The sequence below is a fragment of the Martes martes genome, assembly GCF_963455335.1.
Source record: "Martes martes genome assembly, chromosome: 13".
Classification (NCBI taxonomy): domain Eukaryota; kingdom Metazoa; phylum Chordata; class Mammalia; order Carnivora; family Mustelidae; genus Martes; species Martes martes.
This window is the reverse complement of record NC_137901.1, coordinates 85,408,442-85,432,101: the sequence shown is the minus strand read 5'-3', so window position 1 is coordinate 85,432,101 and position 23,660 is coordinate 85,408,442. Positions and strand designations below refer to the sequence as shown.

Sequence of the window (23,660 nt, the reverse complement as noted above, 5' to 3'; positions counted from 1 at the left end):
AGAGCGAGACCCCTTAACCACATATGGCACGGTGTGATGTAAAGTTTAAAGAAATCCAAAACAACATTCTACACTCAGACAGATGCCTGTCCACGCATGCTCATAGCAGCACTATTCATAATAGCCAAAAGCTGGACATAGCCCACCTGTTCAGCAGTAGATGAACAGATAAACAGAATGTGGTCTACCTGTACGATGAAATATTATTCATCTAGACAAAGGAATAGAGTACTGAAACATGCTGTACTGTGCAGGAACCACGGAAACATTATGCTAAGTAAAAGAAGACAGATACAAGAGGCCATATGTTGTATGATCCCATTTATGTGAAATAATCCAGAATAGGTAAATCCACAGCAACGGAGAGTTGACTGATGGGTGCCAGGGACTGGGGAGCCGGAGTGACTATGAATGCGTGTAGTTTCCTTTTGGAGTGCTGAAAATGTTTTGAAACTAGATAGAGGTGGTGGACCCCCAACAAGGTATTATTTAATGCCACTGACTTGATCACTTTAAAATGGTTATTTCAGGGGAGCCTGGGTGGCTCAGTGGGTTAAAGCCTCTGCCTTCGGCTCAGGTCATGATCTCAGGGTCCTGGGATCAAGCCCCGCATCAGGCTCTCTGCTCCAAAGGGAGCCTGCTTCCTCCTCTCTCTCTGCCTGCCTCTCTGCCTACTTGTGATCTCTGTCAAATAAATAAAAAAAATTAAAAAAAAATAAAATGGTTATTTCATAGTATATGAATCCCACCCCAATAAAGAAAGGAAAAAAACGTTTTTTTATCTATAGACATATGTTGTAGAACTATAAGAACAAACACAGAATGGCAAACACCAAATTCAGGAGGTGTTTATAAGAGGAGAGAAAAGGGAGTGGGATCCAGGCTAGGTCTGCAGGGAGCTAAAACTGGATTAATAATGTTTTTATTTCTTAAATTGGATGGTGGTACATGGGTGTTTATGATATTATTGCCATATATATTAGTATTTATATACCATTCATCAGAAGAGAAACTTCATCAGGGGCCCCTGGCCGGCTCAGTCAGTGGGTGGAATGTGTGTGGTTTTGGATCTTGGGGTTGTGAGTTTGACCCCCATGTTGGGTGTAGAGATAATTCAAAAATAAAATCCTGGGGCGCCTGGGTGGCTCAGTCGTTAAGAGTCTGCCTTCAGCTCAGGTCATGATCCCAAGGTCCTGGGATCAAGCCCCGCATCGGGCTCCCTCCTCCCCCGGAAGCCTGCTTCTTCCTCTCCCACTCCCCCTGCTTATGTTCCCTCTCTTGCTGTGTCTCTCTCTCCATCAAATGAATAAATAAATCCTTAAAAAAATCCTAAGGAAAATAAAAGAAAAAAAAAATCTCATCAAGAAGGACATTGGAGGGCGCCTGGGTGGCTCAGTGTGTCAGGCCTCTGCCTTCGGCTCAGGTCATAATCTCAGAGTCCTGGGATCCAGCCCCGTGTCGGGCTCCCTGCTTCTCCCTCTGACCCTCCCCTCTCATGCTCTCTCTCTCTCTGTCAACGATATAAATAAAATCTTAAAAAATAAATAAATAAACTAAAAAAAAAAAAAGAAGGACATTGGAACTAGAGATCCAGATTTTAGGTCCCGTCAGCATATATGAGAAAGAGCTATGACATACAATTCCATAGACAAATATACTTGTTCGACAGCGTATTTCAGCCTGGCATCACAGTATGAACACGGTCTGTGCAGTGTCCTGTGTCTGACATGGCGACATGCTCCCAGAATAACCCTGGGTCAGTTTGGCCCACCATTTGGGAAGCTCAGTTTGAATCAGTCATCTTCATTTCGAGCACACAACATATTATAGATCAGCTGTAATGGAATCCAACCCTCTCCTAAGTCAGAAAACTAGTCTTTGTATGGTAATGAACCTGTCATGCCAGAGCTGCATCAAAGGAAAAAAAGAGGAAGAGAGTTGACCATATTCTGCCCTAATGACCGTCCCCAAGACTCAGACAAGCCATGTCACCTCTAGCCATGGGTGTAGTCCCACAGGAGCAAGGGAAGGGCTGCCTGGCTCCCAGATCCCTGTGAACTTTCAGCTAGAAGAAGCTACAATTCTGTGCATGCTGAAGACTGAAAACCCACGGGTCCCTCTGATGCGTGGGCAGGAAGGAGCTGGGGGCTTACGGACGCCTTGTGGGATGGGGAGAAAGAGATGGTGCGGTGGAAAGCTGACGAGCCTGGGCAGGTCAAAGAGGACTAATGGGAAGGGAAGTGGGCACTCAAGGCAGGTGTGGCTTCAGGAAGGGGGGGGGCGCTGCAGAGGGATGGGGAGGAGAGAAGGACAGAGAATGAGCTCAGCTGTGGAACTCTGAGGCTCGCACACAGCTGCGACTCAACAGGTGTAGATGAAGGTGTCCACCGTGAAGAGGACCTGCACACCCTGGATATGAAGGGCTTTCTCTTACTGGCACCTTAGGGGGCCCCATGCCAGCGTGGTGAGAGTCCTCAAAGGGCCTCAGGCCAGGAAGCACAGCTCAGCAAAGCCTGACTCTCCCTCACAGCGCCTGGGCTCACTGAGTAAAGGTAAAGCAAAAGAATGGGATCTGAAAGTGAACCACCCTCAGATCTGGGTAACTGACACTTAGCTCAAGGCCAACGTTTTCTTGGCCCCTAAAGGGACTGCGGGCCCTGGGCACTGTGTCCTCTGGGGCTTATGGAGAAGTTGGGCCCACAGCCACTGCTTTTTGTGTTTAAAACCCCAAGAGAAGAATCCAGTTATTTTCATCCCTGCCCTACTCAGCAGTGGGGTGAGGTCTGCAAGGGGCCCAGGACAGCAACAGATGCACTGAGAAGAAAGTGGAGGAGAGCCTGCACCCCCAAGGCAAATTAAGTACCAACTATATTAGTTTTCCATTGCTCCTGTAGCAAATTCCCACAAACTTAGTGTCTTGATAGAAATTTATACTCTTAGTTCTGGGGTCAGATACCTAAAAATGGTCTTATGGGGCTGAAATCAAGGTGACTTCTGCGGGCTGGTTCCTTCTGGAAGCTCCATGAGACAATCTGTTCCTCATCTTTTCCAGCTTCTAGAAGCTGCCTTGGCATTCCTGGGCTCCTAATCCCATCACTCCAACATCAGCTCCCATTGTCATATCTCCTTTTTCTAGCTTTGGCCCTCTTGCTTCTCTCTTTTGAGTGCTTTTGTGATTACACTGGGGACGCTCAGATAATCAAGGATAATCTCCCCATCTCAAGACCTTGAACTCAATTACATCAATTACTCAATTACAAAAGTTCCTTTTGCCCATACAGATTCACAGGTCCTGGGGATTGGGAGTGGAAATCTTTTGCGGGCCATTATTTAGCCTACCCCAATACAGTTGGCCTGTTGTAGCTTTATAAGAGCCCTCCCGCATTCCACCTTATGCCATTGTTTCCTGAGCTAGAGTGAAGGAGTTTCAGTTTCTTGTTACCCGTGGCTTAGCTACGACATTATCTTCACTTCTAATTTCCTTTCCCTATTGCATTTCTTTTCCATCAGCCAACACTTCTGGAAAACCCTTCCTTATAATGTTTCCCAAATACTCTCTCTCTAAAGAACATGTACTCCAGAATACGATACTTTCTACACACTCAACTACACGGGGAATAGAAAGTAAATCTTAATCTATTAGTTAAAGTTTATCAGTTAGAGGAAAAATAATGGATATATGTAAAATCCTAACCTTGAACCAAAAAACTCAGTTATGCCAGTACAAACCAGAGCCCACCCAAGGTGGCAGAAGTTTATGTTAGAGGCCTGAACATTTTAGATAATCCTGAGCCCATTTGAACCAACATTATGTTACATCATCCAGAAGAAGACAAAACAACAAAACAAACAATTAGTGTAATCTTAAGCTTCAGTGAAAAGTAGAATATTTCACTCTTGGGAGGTGGTAAGCCAGTGGCTTATGGCCACAGTAGGCAGCAAGCTGTAAGAGCCCTGTGTTTGGGTTTTATGAGACATATTTTTCAAGAAGACCCCATTAATTGTTGTAAAAGTGTAAATTTCACAGAACTGCACAAAGAATATGAAAAACTTCGGGCATCCTCCCTCCCAGAGGTTACCACTGTTGAGACAGAATGTCTTCCAGGCACCTCTTTATGCCCACACCTTGACACCCAAACATGGCCACACTCTACAAACTTTATGTAACTTGCTATTTTCACTCAATAATATATTATTAAATCTTTCCACAATAGTGGTGATAAATGTATGATAAAGATAGATCCATGATATGGAATCACGTTTAGTCATTACAGAGAATTCTAGTTGTTTAGATTGGAACCTATGAAATTGCTCAGTTTTTAGACCAAAGGAGTAGATATCGGCAATTCCATATAGTTCAACGTAAGAGGTGAGTTGTGATAATTTGCCCCCAGTCTCTTCCTGGTGGATATTTAACTGGAAGTTTTGCTCAGTTTTTCCAGTTATAAACATCTTTTTTTGGTAACCCTGATACAGCTCTTACTGTGTGCCAAGCACTCTTTCAAGCATATTTTTTAAAAATTATTATTATTATTAAAGATTTTATTTATTTATTTGACAGAGAGAGAGAGATCACAAGTAGGCAGAGAGGCAGGCAGAGAGAGAGAGGGAAGCAGGCTCCCCGCAGAGCAGAGAGCCCGATACGGGGCTCGATCCCAGGACCCTGAGATCATGACCTGAGCCGAAGGTAGAGGCTTAACCCACTGAGCCACCCAGGCACCCCAAGCATATGTTAATAATATGTATTAACTCATTCAATCCTCACCTCCCCCAAAACAACCCTGTAAGGAAGGTCCTGGTATTGTCCCCACCTTATATCTGAGCAGACTGTGGTATAGACAAAGCGAGCCTCAGTTCACATAGTGCTATGGACTGAATCTTTGTGGCTCCCTAAAATTCAAAATTTGAAACCTAACCCCTCGTGTGATGGTAGTAGGAGGTGAGGCGTTTGAGAGGTAATTAGGTCATGAGGACTGGAAGGATTAATGCCCTTATAATTCCTTGCCGCTTCTACCATATGAGGACACAGCAAAATGATGGCTGTCTGTGAAGCAGGAAGTGCATATTCACCAGACACCTTATGTGCCGGCACCTTGATCTTAGAATTCCCAACCTCCAGAACTGTGAAAAGCACATTTCTGTCGTTTATAAGCCACTCTGTCAGTGATATTTTGTTATAGCGGCCCCAATAGACTAAGTCACAGAATAGCAAACACTGGCCCCACATCTTACGCTTTTTTTGGATGCCATTATAAATGCAATTATTTTTTTTTAAAGTTTTACTTATTTATTTGACAGACAGAGATTACAAGTAGTCAGAGAGGCAGGCAGGGAGAGAGGAGGAAGCAGGCTCCCCGCTGAGCAGAGAGCCCAATGCGGGGCTCAATCCCAGGACCCCAAGACCATGACCTGAGCTGAAGGCAGAGGCTTTAGCCCACTGAGCCACCCAGGCTCCCCTATAAATGCAATTATTTTTATTAATTTTCTTTTTTACTTTCCTCGTGCTGGTGTACAGAAACATGACTGGTTTTTATGTGTGGATCTCATACCTCCAAACTTTACTGAGTTGGTTTATTAACGTTAATGGCTTTTTGTGACTTCTTTTGGATTCTCCATATGTAGGATCATATTATCTGAGTGGTATTTTACTTCTTCCTTTCCAATTTGGATGGCGTGTATTTCTTTTTCTTGCCTAATTGCTCTGGCTAGAACTTTCAGTACAGTGTTGAATAGCAGCAGTGAAAACAGGCCTCCTTGTCTTGTTCCTGATCTTCGGGGGGGTAAGCCTTCCGTCTTTCACCGTGGAGGCGAAATCTGTTCTCTTCAGCGCTATGCTTCACTGCCTCTCCACCCTCCTCTCTCACGTCGCCAGGCATGTACTTGCAAAAGAATCTTTTCACACCAAAGATAAATTTCCCACCCTGAGATAAATTTCTGGGTTAAAGGATGCATACATTTTGCATTCAGTTCATTTTGCCAAACCACAAAAAGTTGAACCATTTCATGCTTCCACCAGCAAAGCAAGAGTGCATGCACCCCTTCTAAGAGGGCCTTGACAAAACAAGAGTGTGGTTGTGTGGACTTGGCTGAGAGAGTAAGGGAAATGGATACCATGTTGAGGGGACATGGCCAGAGGGATTGAGGTCATTATTTTAAAGTAAAGGAGGGGCGCATGGGTGGCTCAGTGGGTTAAGCCACTGCCTTCGGCTCAGGTCATGATCCCAGAGTCCTGGGATCGAGTCCCGCATCGGACTCTCTGCTCAGCGGGGAGCCTGCTTCTCCCCCTCTGCCTCTCTCTCTGCCTGCCTCTCTGCCTACTTGTGATCTCTGTCTGTCAAATAAATAAATAAAATCTTAAAATAATAATAATAATAATAAAGGAAAGGAAAAATACAACAGCCACGTGAAGAGTGTCAACTAGAAAAGGGACCACGGGGCAGAACTCTAACTAAAGGGGAGAATGACAGGGAGACTGATTTGGGCTCAGTGTTAGGAAGAAATGTCTAATGGTTAGTCCCAGAAAATAATAAGCTTTCTTTGTGGTTGCTAGTTGGTGACAGTGATGATGATGATGATGATGATGATGATGATGATGATTTTGATTTATCTCATTATCTCCCATTCTCTGGTCTCCTTTCTATCTGCATTCCAACATCATTTCCCACCTTAAAAATAAACCCTCTCTCGACCCCACATTCTTCTCCTACCACCACCACTCAGTGCCTGTCTTCTCCTTTGTAGCCAAGTCCCTTGAAAGAGTGAGTCACCACATCCATTTCTGCATCTCCATTCACTCCTCCGCCCACTCCAGTCTGGCTCCCGCTCCACCCCTTCTCTAAAGCCTCTCCTGCCAAGTAAACAGTGACGTCATCCTTGCTATATCTGATAGACATACTACAGATCTGATCTTCCTAAAACTCTCAGCAGCATTTGACCCCGATGACCGTGCCACCCCCTCTTCCCCTTTATCCCTTAACTTCCTGGAATCCACATTCTCCTATCTTTGGATCTCCATGGCCACCCCTCTGAGTATCCTTCAGGGACTTCTGTGCTCCCATCACTTAACTATTAGCATTCAGGGCACCTGGGTGGCTCAGTTGGTTGGGCCACTGCCTTTGGCTCAGGTCATGATCCCGGACTTCTGGGATCCAATCCCGCATTGGGCTCCCAGCTCTGTGGGGAGTCTGCTTCGACCTCTGACCTTCTCCCCTCTCATGCTCTCTCCCACTCTCTCTCAAATCAATAAATGATATCTTTAAATGTTAGCATTCCTCAGGGGTTTGTTCTAAGCCCTCCTTGGCTCCTCATTTACATCTACGCTTGCTGGCCAGTTGTAGCAACTATCATGGTTCTAGTTACCATTTATATGCTGGCGATATAAAAATCTCTATCTCTAGTTCCAGATTCATATATCTATCTATCTACTAAGCATCCAAATTTATATGTCCCATATACATGACAATGTATATTGACAATGTATGGCTTCAGTTCTGAACTCATCTTCCACCCCAGATGGGCTCCTCCCCCCACATTTCCTATCCCACTAAGTTCTCCCACCACACATCAGTTGCCCAATCCAGAAACATTCCTTAGCATCCTTTTCCTCATTACCCCTCAACCATTCAACTGTCAAATCCTGTTTTATCTTCCTAATGCTATTCATCTATTTCTCTCCTCTACCATCGTCACCTCCTCAGTCTGGGTCACCATCACCTCTCACCCAGACTACCGGGTAGCCTGAATGGTCTCCTAGCCTCCATCTGTGCTCCTGTCTCCTCCATATTCTAGGTGATTTACTAGTAAAAGCTTGGGCTCTGGAGTGAGAAGCTTGGGTTCAATCTTGGGTCTACCACTTCCTAGCTATATGGCCGTGTGTAAGTTACTTAACCTTCCTGGGTCATTGTTTACTCTTTTGTAATAAGGATATGTTAGTATTACATTGGGCAGGGTACCTGGTTCTAAACAGAATCCGCTCTGCTGAATTTGAGAAGAAATACTGTCTAGAAAAGGCAAATCTACGTGGTTGAAATTTTTCATAATGAAATGTTGGTGGCAGGGTGGGGAAGACTCTCCGTGCTTTCTCAGTGTCCTCAGGATGAAGTTCAAGGCTGTTCATAATACGATCCTTGCTGGCTTCTCCAGTCCCACCTTCGCCTCCCCTTCTTTGTAACCTTGCACGTCAGCCAGCTGACGCATGCTGCTCTTTGAATAGTCCATCTAATCGGGTCCTTTCTCTTTTCAGCGCTGTGCTAAAAACCCAGGAGGGTTGGGTGGTTCCTGCCCTGGGTGGGAGGCTGGGCTGGTGTGGTGGTGCCCAGAAGCCCGTGGGTGTGTGAGAGCTGGTCCACAGAGAAGCCTCGGTTTCCAGGGTGAAATGAGAAAACCAGGATAACAAGGCAAGCTCTCCATAAAGCTAAATTTATTCATTTGAAAGGACCATTTTTGTAGACTGGGCGCTTCCAGCATTCTTAATGTTTTGTGTGGGCATTAATGAAGGAATGCCGATAATGGTAGTAGTCGTTTGCTTGCTTGACATCGCTAACGGTGCTGTTAGCTGACAAGCTTGCCGCCCCTCAGTCCTCCTCCTGTCTGTAAAGGCATCCTCAGCCACCTGGGAACCCAGAGTCATCTTCTCCCTCCTAGCAAATCTGTCAGTTCTGCCTCCAAAACTTACTCCCGCTTTGCCCACTTCTGTCCACCTGCACTGTCCCGTTATCATCGGGGTTGCCCCTTCTCTCATCTGGGTGACTCTGGTGCCCTTCTCACTGCCCTCCTCCTGTCACTCTTGCCCCCGTGATCTGCCTTTTGCGCAGAGGCCCAAGAGCTCTTTTAGAAACATGAATCAAATGGTTTCACTTCCCTCTATAAATCCTGTCCCTGAGGAACAAATTCCAGCTCTTCCTGCAGACTGGCCCTTGCCTATCTCTCCTCTGCCCTTGGTCCCTGCTCCTCCCTCCTCTCTCACCAGCTTCTGGAACATACTGCCTTCTGGCGGCTCCTTGTTTTTGCTTTCAGATATGTGCATTCACTGTTCTTTCGGTCCCTTGAGTCAGGTGGCTGGATTCTCTTCTTCCTAGAGGCAGTCTCCTCCTGAAATGGGTTTTCTCTGGACCCCCCATCTCTATCACATCACCCAGGAGTTCAGGGTGGGATGCGAACATGGCGAATTTCTTCATGTTTCTGTTGCCCTCAAGTGGCAGGAGCCATAGCAGGACCATGCCTGGGTTGGATTTGCCCCTCCCCAGCCTCTGGTGTCCGCTCCCATGTCTGTGGTGGACTCACTTCCACTCGTTGGAAAAGGCCCAGCCTCACAGGTAGGTGTGTGGCAACCCTCCCATGAAACAGGCAACCAGCCAGGAACTACCTTTTAACAGCCACAAACCAGCACTACAGCACCATCCCCATGGTGACAGACAGCCTGAGGCTACGCAGGACAATATTGTGCTTCTGTTAGCCTGAGCAGAGGTTGACTGGATAAGAGAGAAGAAGCTGTTTGAGTGGAGTGTGTTCTCCTTTTTTCTCTCAACCTTTCCTACCCTTCTGTATTCACTGGAAAAGCTTCTGAGAGGGCTGGTCTCCAGGGAGGAGGGAAATCTTCCCAAGAAAATGAAAATATCTTTTACTTCTCTGCTTAAAATCCTCCCACGGCTTCTCAACGCACTCAGAATAAAATCCAAAGAACGCAGAGTGGCCTCCAAGGCTCGGAATGATCTGCCCTTCCTCCCCAACCGGGGTTATCTCTCCGGTTCACCCACTTCCTCTCATTCACTAAGTTGTTTCCTCTGCTCCAGGCACCCTGACCTCCTTGATTGAACACCCTATCCAGTCTCTACCTCAGGGCCTTTGTACTTGCTGTTCCCTGACCAGAAACACTCTTCTAGATACTTCATGTTGTAAAGTTTTGCAGGCAAGGTAAACACAACACCAGGCAAGGTGGGCACAAGGCAAGATTTATTAAAGGCACTCTCCGGCAAAGTTTCAGGACTCGGGAGAAGGGGAGCCAGGAAAGTCGAGCCGGGAGGAGGTGGGCACTCTAGCAATTCGGAAAGGGGAAGTCGAGGAAGTCGCAATGGGAGGGAGTTGGCAGGGGTGGGGGATGTCTTTTATCAGCCAAGGTAGGGCATGGGCTCACATCCATATATGGTAGGGTATTTGGTGATCGGAGGGTATGGGGTGGGGGGTCCTGATACTTCTGTTTCCTGCATAGGTATCTGGTTACCAATGGAGACGTGACCTGGGCATACATCCTTTTGGCGGGAGAGTCAAGGGTTAAGGAAAGGGTGGGGGAGGAGGCTGGAAGACTGCGGACTGGTCATTTCTATTGTTCCTCCTGCACTCCGAGCCCCCTGACCCAACACATGTCTTATTCCCTCCCTTCATGCAGATCCTAGCCCAAATGTCTCTACCCCACATGCACTCACATTTGCCCATTAGCATTCTTTGTTCTCTTCTATGCTTTATTACCCTTCATAGCATTTATCACCATCAGATATTTAATTATGTCTTTTTACTTTCTTTCTTTTTTTTTTTTTTTGATATCATATCTCACTCTTCCACTGGCATGTAACCCCCTGAGTTGTAGGAACTTTGTTTCACTCACTGTTATAATCTCTAGATCCATCAACCGTTCCTGACTCATAGTAGATAGTCTGAAATTTATATGGGGGAATGAATGAACGATAGAAAAGGGTAAGCTTATGGGATCCTCATTCCAGCCTCCCTCCTTGTCCTGCAGTTGCCCAGGCCAATCCAGAAAGACAAAGATTGTGGTGAAGAGGGAAGAATGATCAATTGGGCAAGGGTTTAGGAGGCCTAGTACTCAGGCTTTCTCAGTCTGCTGGGTCACCACGTCAGTAGTATGCTTTCTGGGTTAAGAGAATTGGATTGGTTTTGGATTTGAATCCTTTTTGAAACCCACTTTCTACATGGATGATAGTTCAGAAAAGTTCCATCTTTCATAGCTTTTCTTTCCTTATCTGTGCAACAATGAAAAGAATACCTACATCCCAGTATATCAGTTGAGATGGTATAAATAAAGCCAGCTGGTTAAGAAAGTTATTTTTATTGTCATTCAGGTTTTTTCAGTTAGTTTTCCTGGGAGTATAATCATCATTATCTCATTCTTCCCACCTCATTGAGGCCAGAGGACAAAACAGAATCATGGGTTGGAAAACCCTGTGGGATTCCCAGAGCTGATTCTCAGAGGAAATCTCTGTTGAGAATACCAAGGGCCCTGCCCTGGCAATAACCTGGGGCAGAGTCTCCACAGTGCAGGTGCGGGGCTGAGACAAGCCAAGGATAGAGTAGTAGACTTCAGAAATCTCTGGAATTTCTGGCTTTTGGAAAGACCCTGTAATGGATGTTTTTCCTTTGCCCTACCCCCTTTCTTTTCCCCTTTCTTCTGGCAACAGTATTCTTTCCTAAGGTAAAGTCTATGTATGTGGTTCAGACTGGGCTCTGAGCCCTGCACCCTGTCCCTACTTCCTGCCACAGGAGTAATCACGTGACCCGGGATTGGCCAATCAGGTGACACCATGCCCCTAGCCACGAGGATTGGTTCAGAGGTGGATATGTAATTCAAGCTCTACCAACCAGAGTCTTTCCTGGGACTTTATGCCAGAGCTATCAGGAAAGACTCGCCTGTTCCTCTGGAGTTACTGAGGATCTGAGTGTGGCATCTTGCTACATAGAGAGCCTATTCAAGTACAGAGTCACACAGAGCCACAATGCGGGGAGAGAGGGCCAACCCAATGGCATAGTTTGAGCTTTTAGAACCATCCATGTCTGAGGGCAGCTCTATCTATTCCACTGTGTGGCTTGGTGCCTAACTTGAGTTAGGTCTCTGTCTCTTACTATCCAAACAATTCTGACTAGCACAGGCCTACTCAGCATCCTGTCTACACACTTCTGTAACCCTAGAAGCTGGAGCCACTTGACCCGCCTATAGCTGCAGCCCTGCCTTTGATTCCAATCTGAACTTGGTTTTGAGGGACCGTGAGATGCTAACCAGCCTCTTGTCTTATTTCTTCTAATGACAGCCCCTTCCTTGCACCCCAGTCTCAATAACTGAAGCCCTGTCTTACTTCATTATCCTGGCTCTTTGCCTTTGCAACCCTAGTATGGACAGGCTCTGAACTGAGGACACCACAGCTAGAATCCACTACCTGCTTCTACATTTCTTGACTATTACCTGAGCCTGTCTGGACTTCCAGCCTGTGATCCATACCAGTCCTATTTGACGCAAACTACCACCCCAATCCCTGTGCACCATGGGTCTCCCCATTTCACAAATGGCCCAGTTGCAGTTTTATCGACACAAGCCCTCACAGTACAACTTAAGGCAGCATTCCCAAGCAGTGGTCTATGGGACTCCATTCATTGGATGTAAATAGATACTCCGTTAGCATAGAGGGGAAAAAAAAAAAGCTGGCAACACTTTTTCTTTAATTTTATCTTTTAAAATATAAAAAAAATGGAATAGTAATTTACATAGGGGTCACCTTCTAAAGTCAGTACTTAAGGTAAAAATCATGTCTTGTTGGGTACCTGGGTGGCTCAGTTGGTTGAGCCACTGCCTTTGGCTTAGGTCGTGATCCCAGAGTCCAGGGATCGAGTCCCACATTGGGCTCCCAGCTCCACGGGCAGTCTGCTTCTCCCGCTCACCTTCTCCCCTCTCATGCTCTCTCTCTGTGTCTCTCTCACTTTCTCAAATAAATAAATAAAATCTTTTAAAAAAAAAATCATGTCTTGTAAACACAAGGTTGGTAAAACCTTGAGTTGTCCACAAGGCACAGCAAACAGACCTTCTACCTTCCAACAAGTCCATCAGAGCCCATTTTTTCCCTCCAGTTCTGGAATAAGTTGCCATTTTTCCAGTTTTGCTCCAGGTGAAGATGAAAGAGGTGGTTTATTTTAGGGGATATGTAAGGTGGAGAGTGTGTATCTAGAGTCATAGGTAGTGTGGCAAGATGGTTACTCTGTCAAAAGCGTGTGGGAACAGACTGGCAAGGATCCCCAACTTGGGGACCCCATCTCACGCCTGGTCTGGGGCACCCATTCACTTAGTCATTGCACTGTTGAAATTGTGCTGTCTCTCCAGGCTCCCATGGAACACGCATTGCTGGGTTTGAGGGAGTTAAATGCGTGGAAGATAAGATTGAACCATGTGAGAGAACAATATTTATCATTACAAGTCGCTCTCATGAGAATCTGTTCTTATATATTGCTTTTAAGAAATCGTGTGCCAGGGGCGCCTGGGTGGCTCAGTGGGTTAAGCCTCTGCCTTCAGCTCAGGTCATGGTCTCAGGGTCCTGGGATGGAGCCCCGAATCGGGCTCTCTGTCAGTGGGAAGGCTGCTTCCTCCTCTCTCTCTGCCTGCTTCTCTGCCTGCTTGTGATCTCTCTGTCAAATAAATAAATTAAATCTTTAAAAAAAAAAAAAAAAAAGAAAAAAAGAAGTCGTGTGCCAAGAATATCAGGAAATCACGTCGCCTGTTTCATGGAACCGTGAAGCATGACCTATGTACTGGTGCATAAAGGAGCATTTCCTAACTATGCTCCTCGTCTTCAGTTCTATGATACCTGGCTTAAGTAATGTGTCTTATTTTAGAATTTAATATATGTGTTTATTATTTAGTATTTGTCACATAGTAAACATATGAAATTGCAATAATACTAGTAATATTATTAATAAGAAGAATTAACACTTGGTGAGGGCTTGCCATACACCAGGTATTTTTCAAACAACTTTACATTTAGTAACTCATTTAATCCTTAAAACAACCTTTGTCCCCATTTTACAGATGCGGAAACCAAGGCTCAAAGTGGTGGAGGATTACTGAATCCACCTTCCCAGACCTCAGATCCCGGGTGCGGGCATGGTTACTTTGACAGTCAAAGGAGACAGTGCATATGAAAGTGCCTATTATATACAAAAAGATTATTTTTTTTGATTATTTTTTTATTCAAGTATAATTAACGTAGTTTTATATTAGTTTCAGGTGTATGATATAATGATTCAACAATTCTATGCATTTCTCAGTGCTCATCAAGATAAGTATACTCTTAATCTCTTTTATCTGTCTCACCCATCTTTCCACTCCCCTCCCCTTTGGCAGCCACCAGTTAATTCTCTGTATTAAAGAGTCTGGTTTTTTGTTTGCATCCTTTTTTTCTTTGTTCATTTGTTTTGTTTCTTAAATTCCACGCATGAGTGAAATTTAACTGACTGACTTACTTCACTTAGGACCCTCTAGGTCCATCCATGGTGTTGCAAATGGCAAGATTTCAGTCTTTTTTATGACTAAGCAAAATTCCATTGTGTATCTCCTATATCTTCTTCTTCTTCTTTTTTTTAAAAAAGATTTTATTTATTTATTTGACAGGCAGAGATCGCAAGTAGGCAGAGAGGCAGGCAGAGACAGAGAGGGAAGCAGGCTTCCCGCTGAGCAAAGAGCCCGATGCGGGGCTTGATCCCCGAACCCTGGGATCATGACCTGAGCCGAAGGCCGAGGCTTTAACCCACTGAGCCACCCAGGTGCCCCCTCCTACATCTTCTTTATCCATTCCTTTTCAGTGGACACTTGGGTTGCTTCCGCATCTTGGCTACGTAAATAATGCTGCAATAAATGTAGGGATGCACGTATCTTTTCCAAGTAGTATTTTCATTTTCTTTGGGTAAATACCCAGTAGTGAAATTACTGGATCCTATGGTAATTCTATTTTTTTAAGTAAAAAATATTATTTTTAAAGATAGCTGCTATTTGTAGAGCTCTTACCCTATGCCAGACATCGAGAAGTGTTTGCCATGCCTTTTCTTATTTAATTATGACGACTCTATTAACAGATGCAGAAAGGGAGGCTCAGTGGGTAAGTGACCCGGCCAAGGAAACTAAGCCAGGGTTATAAAATAGGTTGCTCTAACCCTTAGCCAGTAAACTACACTGTCTGACCTTAGCGATGCAAGTTCTCACCACCACCATCATCATCATCACAAAGAGCAATGGGGCATTAGCCAGTAAGGAACTGTGAATTAAAACCACAATGAGGGGGCACCAGGGTGGCTCAGTGGGTTAAGCCTCTGCCTTCAGCTAGGGTCATGATCCCAGGATCCTGGGATCAAGCCCCGCATCGAGCCCTCTGCTCAGCAGGGAGCCTGCTTTCCCCTCTCTCTGCCTGCTTCTCTGCCTACTTGTGATCTCTGTCTGTCAAATAAATAAATAAATAAATAATAATAATAAAAAAAAAAATAAAACCACAATGAGAACCACTCAGTAGGATGCCCATAATCCAAAAAACCAACAAGAGCTACTGTTTGGTAAGGATGTGGAGAAATTGGAAATACGTTGCTGGTGAGAATATGAAATGGTGCAGCCATTCCAGAAATGGGTGGTTACTTAAAATGTTGAAAATAAATTTACTGAATGATCTTTCAGTTTCACTTCTAGGTGCAATACCCAAGAAAACTGAAAACATGTTCATGCCAACATGCATACACCCGTATTCATAGCAGCATTGTCCATTATCCGTAATAGCCTCAAACCAGAAACAACGCAGATGTCCACCCCATCCAAGAAAGGTCCATCCAGACAATGGAATATTACTTGGCCATACACAGGAAGGAAGTAGAGATACATGTTTCAACATGAATGCACCTTGCAAACGTGATGCAGAGTGAAAGAAGCTAGACACAAAGGACCACATAGTGCACGATTCCATTTCTATGTCATGTCCAGAATAGGCAAATCCCAGAGACAGGGTGAATCATTGGGTCACCAGAGCTACAGGGGAGCAGAAGGATTGGGAGTGATGGCTCAGGGCTATGCAGTTTATTTTTGAGGTGATGGAAATATTTTAGGCTTGATTGTGGTGATGGTTGCACAAGTCTAAATATACTAAAACCCACTAAATTGTACACTTCATTTATTTTTGTAAAGGTTTATTTATTTATCTGAGAAAGAGATCGAGCTCGCGAGCAGGGGTAGGGGCAAAGGGAGAAGGAGAGCGTAGAGCTGATAAGCCTAGAGCTGATGTGGAGCTCAGTCCCACAACTTTGAGATCATGACCCGAGCCAAAATCAAGAGTTGGACACTCAACCGACTCAGCCACCCAGCCTCCCCTAATTTGTTCCCTTTAAATGAGTGAGTTGTGTAGTCTGTGAATTATATCTCAATAAGTTGTTAAGAAACAGACATGAAAAAGAGCAAGAGGGGGTCTTCCTGACACTAGAGAGGACCTGAAGTTACATTGACAAGTCTGGTCCTATTCCTCCCCTCGGCAGTGATGACTCAGACAGATGCCAGGATTATCACCAGGTAGGCCCTGAATCCTTGCCCCCTCCCTTGGAATCCAGGGTGTTGCCCTGTTTCCTACTTTCCCCACGCATGCCCTGCCCAGCTCACCCTGGCAGGCCTAGGGTAGAACCCAAAGTGTGGCTTTGTCTCTTGTGGCTTCTTTCGGCAGCAGACTGGCACTGTTTCCTCCCGCCTGCAGCTGCTTCCCCACTACCCCAACCCCCTCCGGCCCCAGCTTGTTATGAGGGAAAAAGTCTCAGTCTCAGATTTAAAACCATGAGGAATTCAGGATGTGCACCAGAAGCTACACCTTGGGGACTTTTGGGCTGTCAACCGCTGCAGACATTTGGGGTCATCCCCACACCCCACTCACCTGATGTAAGAAAAGACCAGCATGTGCAGGATCCACTTAATGCTGCCATAATTCACGCTCTGGATCCGGAGGACTTTGTTTGTCTCATACTGGAAAACGCATTTCCAGTTGCAGCAGGCTGACATGGTGAGAGGCTCACTCTCCACCATGGGAGGCTCAACCCTCCCAGACCAGCCACAGCAGGTCGACCAGTAACAGGAAAATGAGACGCCCTGATTCTTAGCCGCAGCCTTTAAGTTTGAGTTCCTCCAATGACGGCAGAGTGGGGGCGGGCCCTGGCAGCTGCCCCAGATGTGGCTGGGGATAAACAAGAGAAGCGAAGTCCTACAAGCCTGGCTGGCAGATGACCCTGCTCCAGCCGGCCTCCCCCAGATGCCTGCACAAAGATGGTGTTCAAAGGAAGGGCATTTTTAGCATTCTCCCTTATCCCCTTTTCCCTTTCACTTTTTTGGACTCCTTTCAGTTGGGGGAAAGGGGCAGGCCTTCAAATGTCAGGAGACCCAGTGCTTCCATTGTGCCTTAGTAAAGGGCCTAGATCTTTCTATTGCCTCAAGGCCTACCCAGAGACTGACTGATTCACTTCTACAGCCCTTTTGTTCAACCCCAGATGTCTATGAATGCAGGGTGAATGAAGGTCTTCCTCTTCTCCCTCTCCACATTTCCTCCACAGCACTCTGGTCTGTAGGTGATGGGGGGAATCAGAATTGGCTGGGGCTGGGGCGGGGGAGGACTTTATTTCTATGCTGGATATTTCCTGCATGACCGTTGAGATCTGTTGAGATCTGCTCTCTGCCCTGCCCCCCTTTATGCCCATGACCTAGGCCAGTCAGACTAAGACCGTCAGAAACAAACTTGCCATTCAGCAAAATTAGGTTTACTGACTATTTCAGTGAGAAAGAGCTCATGCCAGAGGAACTATTCTCAAAGGGACAGAGTTATCGTAGGGTTATGGGCGATGGTGGAGTCTTGATTAAATTTAAATGAAAGCAGATTTTGATAAGCTCAAAACAAAGCAGGTTTGTATAAAAGAGTCAACCTCAGATCTGGATTGCAACGTGGCCCCAGGGCTCTGCTTCCTTGTCAGTAATAAAGCTAAGACAGCCGTTGAATGTTGTGCCTAGAAATCCTTTATCTGAAGCTCTGGTCCAAAGGTGCAAATTGAGGCCACTTCTGTGTGGCAAAAGTGGAATATTTCATTCTTACTGAGGCAATTTCCAAGAGCAGATTTTCTGATAGTCTATGAATTTAGAGGATGACGTTTCTCAAGAAGAAAGCAACAGTGAGAGGCACCTGAGTGGTTCAGTTGGTTGGGCGTCTGTCTTCGGCTCAGGTCATGATCCTGGGGTTCTGGGATCGAGCCCTGCATTGGGCTCCCTGCTCAGCAGGAAGTCTGCTTCTCCTTCTGCCTCCTCCTCCCCATGCTTGCATGCTCTCTCTCTCTCACTCTCGTTCTCTCTCAAATAAATAAATAAATAAAATCTTAAAAGAAAAAAAAGGAAAGCAGCAATGACAAAAAAGATGAGGGGAAGTAGTATTATCATTTTACAGATACAGTGAAACACTGTTTCCTATTATTTTTGTAGCTGTCTTTATCCATTTCTGCTCTTCCAGCCTGGTAAGTGGCCAAGGTATTTTTACTTTTGCAGTCCGAGTTAAATTTTACTTTCTCACTCAGGTGAACTGTATCAGGAGCTACCTTACCTCCTGGCTGTCAGTTCAGGATGCCGGAGAGCAGGAGGAAGGTGAGATTGAATGCAGATTTTCTTGGCCCTTCTCGCAAGTGCACGTGGCAGGGCTCCTGGCCTTTCTGATGAACTCATCCGTTGATCCCTCACGCTCTTCCCTCTGCTTCCTCAGCCCTCTGTCTGCTATTTCTCCCACCACCGCTTCCCGGATACTGTTCTCAATAAGCTTACCAGTGAGTTCTCAGTTGCCATATTTAGTGATAGCTTTTATTCCTTATTCTCTTTGACCTTTTGGACCAACACCATGTATCACCTCTTGAGCAGTTTCTTCCCTTGATTTCCGTGACTCCCCTGGGTCCCTTCTTCTAGTTTCTCATCTTTTTTCAAAAAAGATTTTATTTATTTATTTAAGAGAAGGAGACAGAGAGAGCATGTGCTCGAGAGAACGCACGAGTGGGGGGAAGGGCAGAGGGAGAACCAGGCTCCCCACTGAGCAGGGAGCCCAGCGGTCCCGAGGCTGGATCCCAGGACCCTGGGATCATGACCTGAGCCGAAGGCAGATGCTTACCTGACTGAGCCACCCAGGCGCCCCTAGTTTCTCATCTTTACCTCTGTGACTCTTTGTCTTATCTTTCTATGACTCTTCTCCTTTTATATGTCAGTTCTAGCAAATTCTGTCTCAGCATTTTTTATATTTCTATCAGTCATGACAAGACAGGTGATGTTGCAATAACAAACAGCCCCCAAATCATGGCTTAAGAACCACCGATCACCCTGGAGGTTCTGATTTTTCCTAGTCACTCGGAAACCAAAACTGATGGAACACCCACTATCTTGAACTCTTGAATGAGAAATCTGGCAGGTCTTACAGTGGCAGTTAAATACTCTGAACTTGGGGCACCTGGGTGGCTCAGTTGGTTAAACGTTCGACTTTCGGTTTCAGCTCAGGTCATGATCTCAAGGTCCTGGGGTAGAGCCCTGGGCTCAACCAGGAGTCTGCTGGATTCTATCCCTCTCTCTCTTCCTCTGCTCCTCCCCCCACCCCTCATGTGCACACGCATGCACTTGTGGGCTCTCTCTCTTTAAAATAAATAAAGAAATCCTTTAAAAAAATATTTTGTTTATTTATTTGTTAGAGAACACAGCAAGGGAAGCTGTAGGCAGAGGGAGAAGCAGGCTCGCTGCTAAGCAGGGAGCCCGATGTGGGGGACCCGATCCCAGGACTGAGCTGAAGGCAGACGCTTGACCGACTGAGCCATCCAGGTATCCCTAAATAAATAAAACTTAAAAGAAAATACTCTGTTAGCCATTTATATGTCTTCTTTGCAGAGTTGTCTGTTCATGCCTTCTGCCCATTTTTTGACTTGATTATTTGTTTTTTGGGTGTTGAGTTTGAGAAGTTCTTTATAGATCTTAGTTACCAGCCCTTTATCTGTAATGTCATTGGCAAATATCTTATCCCATTCCAGCTGTTGCCTTTCAGTTTTTTTGACTGTTTCCTTTGCTGTGCAGAGGATCTTGATGAAGTCCCAACAGTTCATTTTTGCTTGTTTCCCTTGCCTTTGGAGATGTATCATGAAAGAAGTTGTGGCTGATGTCAAAGAGGTTACTTCCTGTGTTCTACTCTAGGATTTGGATAGATTCCTATCTCACATTGAGGTCTTTCATTCATTCTGAGTTTATCTTTGTGTGGTGTAAGACTGGTGATCTGTATTAAGGAGGGCATGTGTTGGGGCGCCTGGGTGGCTCAGTGGGTTAAAGCCTCTGCCTTCGGCTCAGGTCATGATCTCAGGGTCCTGGGATCGAGCCCCGCATCGGGCTCTCTGCTCAGCGGGGAGCCTGCTTCCCCCTCTCTCTCTGCCTGCCTCTCTGCCTACTTGTGATCTCTGTCTGTCAAATAAATAAATAAAATCTTTAAAAAAAAAAAAAAAAGGAGGGCATGTGTTGTAATGAGTATTGAGTGTTATATGCAAATAATGGTTCATGGAACACTGCATCAAAAGCTAATGCTGTACTGTATGGTGACTAACATAGCATAAAAAAAAAATACTCTGACCTAGAAATGGTGTACTCCCTTTTCCCTCCAACTCATTGGTGAGAACTAGTCACTTTGCCCCATCTAACCACCAGGGAACCAGGAAATGCAGTCTCACCATATATCCCTCTCTGTGCCCAGAAACAGAAGAAGCAGACGTATTTGGTAAATAGCACTAGTAACTTTTGCATTTTCTCCCTGGGAAGTTTCATCCACACACATTCTTTTAAGAATCACCAAATGCTGAAAGAAAAGGGGATGGAAAGAGGGGTACATGTGTATATCATGTGTTTAACTACACATGGAGTATAGCTGGAAATAGGCCTACCGCATAATTTGGGGACCCAGTGCAAAATGAAAATGTGGGGTCTCTCATTCAAAATGAAGAAATTCAAGATGGCAACAGCAAAGCATTAAATCAAGCTCAGGTCCCTTCTACATGTGGGTCCTTATGTAACTGCATGGCTCCCATGTCCACGAAGCTGGCTGTTTCTGGAAGGATGTATAAGCTGGCCTCTGGGGAGGGAACAGGGGGATTTGTCAGTGTTTGTCAAGCAACTTATTTATCACCTTTCTATGAAGTTTTTCTACCATACTCACGCATTACTTTTTAAAAATCACTGGTAGATTTAAAAAATGTATATCTCCAGACCAAATCTGCCCTCTGAGCTCCATACCTGTATAGTCTGTGAACCTCCAGACCTAAAAATCCCATAGATATTTAAAAATCACATCTTCAGAATGGCATACTTCCCCACAAAATAATAGTGCATGTAGGGACTGATTCGAGGGAGAGAGTAGAGACACGATATGGACTATTTTTCCTTTAAGATCAGCTTGAGGGTGATTTTTAATAGGAGGTGTAGTGTCAAGGGAAGATTGGGGGAAGGGATAGTTAAGATGGAAATATTTGAGCCATTCAAAGATGTTCAAAGTGGAATGTCAGGCATAGTGGTTCCTGTTCCCTTGTAAAGTAGGAAGTCAAGTCATGAATAGAATTTGTCTTGGGGACTTAGGTGACTTTCTCTTCTAAGGAGTGTGTGTGTGTGTGTGTGTGTGTGTGTGTGTGTGTGTGTGTGTGTGTTTCTGGTTACAGGTCAGAAAATCAAGTGACTTTCTTTAGCAGAAACGGTAGTTTTTTGAGGAAACACTGCTGGCTTACAGAACTCAAGTGCAGGAAACATGGTAAGAACTATTTACAGGGAAACTAAAATGTCCTGCGCTGAGGTGGCACTTTCGGTTTGTTTGAAGCTGCGTGGTCCCGCCTGTCTGTCTTTCTCCACCCATTGTGCATTTCCCTAAACACAGGACTTCTCTGCTCTCTGGGGGCGTCTCTGCTCCTCGGGGGGCATGAGACTCAGATTAAATAATCTGCTCTTCAGGTGGGACAACCCTGAGGCAGTCTAGGCAGTTTCCCAAAGGTCCCTGGTGGGATTGAGTCCCAGATCCTACAGCAGTGACCTGTTCTTCAATACTTGCTGTATTGGCTGCCTTCCCTCCCTGTCTCTCGTCCCCACTGCCCCTCCTGGCCTCACCTCCCAAATGAACTACTTGCCCCTGAATCCTTGCTTCAGGGCCCACTTTGGGGAAGCTCAGTCTCTTTCAACCTCCTGTGGCTACTTGCTGTTAAGGAGTCAGGAATTTATCCCTAGAGCAATCGGTGGGTCTGTAAGCAGAGTGACGGCATGACCTCATTTACACTTCAGTAAAATCACTCTGGCTGCACCACGGAAAGTGGATAGAAGGGGCACGAGTGGAGGCAGGGAGGGGATCTGCGCAGGGAGAGGGTGTAGTGACATGGAGGGGGATTGACGGTGGATCTCCGAAGGATCCAACACAAAGGGGACTAAGAGGCATCAAGGAAGGAGAGGAAAATGCAGAAAGAGTGTGTGCCCAGGAGCCAACGGAAAGCCGTTCCGGAATAAGCCAGTGACAACAGGAAATAGTAAGAGGGATATAAAGCTGTGTGATTCAAGGCCCCTGGTGAGGAAACTGACAGATAAGCTAATTTAATAGGATGGAGTCAAGTATTGAATGCAAACGTAGGTGCGTACTTAGCAAATGACAAAAGCATTTAAAATCAAGGGAGAAGGGGCGCCTGGGTGGCTCAGTGGGTTGGGCCTCTGCCTTTGGCTCAGGTCATGATCCCAGGGTCCTGGGATCGAGCCCCGCATCAGGCTCTCTGCTCGGCAGGGAGCCTGTTTCCTCCTCTCTCTGTGCCTGCCTCTCTGCCTACTTGTGATCTCTGTCTGTCAAATAAATAAATAAAATCTTTAAAAAAAAAATCAAGGGAGAAAAAGTACTCCAAATGTGCTTTCAGAGCAACTGGCTAGACATTTAGAGGAGGTTGGTGGAGGCAGGAGGCTGTGGTATCCCAACTTCCTAGGTTTCAAAAGATGTGTAACTGTTTGAAATGTGATAGAATGATCAAAAGTAAGCAAAATCAGCTACACAAAGGGACGTGCAAGTCAACGTTCTGTTTGTGTTTGCGGTGTGCACATTTTGCATTTTGGTAGAGAAATCAAACAAAGATAACTGGATGCCCCCTCTTCTTAAAAAAAAAAAAAAAAGATTGATTGATTTTAGGAGAGAGAGAGAGAGAGAGAGCCTGTGTGTGAGAGGAGCGGAGGAGGAGAATCTCAAGCAGACTCTGGGCTGAGTGAGGAGCCTGCCACAGCGGGGTCAGTCTCATGACCTTGAGATCATGACCTGAGCTGAAACCAAGAGTTGGTCGCTCAACCAACTGAGCCACCCAGGTGTGCCTGGATGCCCTTTGAAATAACTCAGCTGACACCACACTTTCTCCTGGCTGCTGGTTGGTTCTTCCTCCAAACTCTGTGTCGGTGTCAATATCACTGCGAATTTTCAGTAAAGATACTATGATAGGAGCCTCATACCCCCCTTCAGGAGTACAATATTTGAGCCAGGAAGTCACTGTGGTTTCTTTCGGCAACTAGAGCTATAAAATAAAGCATGTCAAGTGATTTTTTGCCCCCTCTGTACTTCTCCATGGCTGTTTCTCGTGAACATGCCTTTCTGGTCCTCTCTCCCTCCCCTCTCATCATCTAATTCAGAATTCTTATAATAAGTTGGTCAAGAGACTACTGCTTAGGGATGTCACAGAGTCAGGAGAGAGTCCAGTGCCCTGGTATTCTAAACAGTTTTTCTTTGAATTACACTAACCAGTGCTGCCTAACTAACCACATGTGGCCATTGAAATTTAAGTTAATTAAAATTGAATGGAATTTAAAATTCAGTTCATCATTCATACTCACC

General features: G+C 45.5%; 1 protein-coding gene across 1 annotated transcript in view; it reads right to left on the bottom strand.

The window, feature by feature from the left end:
• Nucleotides 1–16,789, bottom strand: part of P2RX7 (purinergic receptor P2X 7) — a gene marked incomplete at its 5' end in the record, with an annotated part of 49,017 nt that extends 32,228 nt beyond the window's left edge. Inside the window, one exon of the mRNA XM_080821989.1 lies at nt 16,665–16,789. Within this exon, the coding sequence (XP_080678115.1) occupies nt 16,665–16,789 (125 nt within the window). The remainder of the gene's footprint in view (nt 1–16,664) is intronic.
• Nucleotides 16,790–23,660: the final 6,871 nt, after the last annotated feature.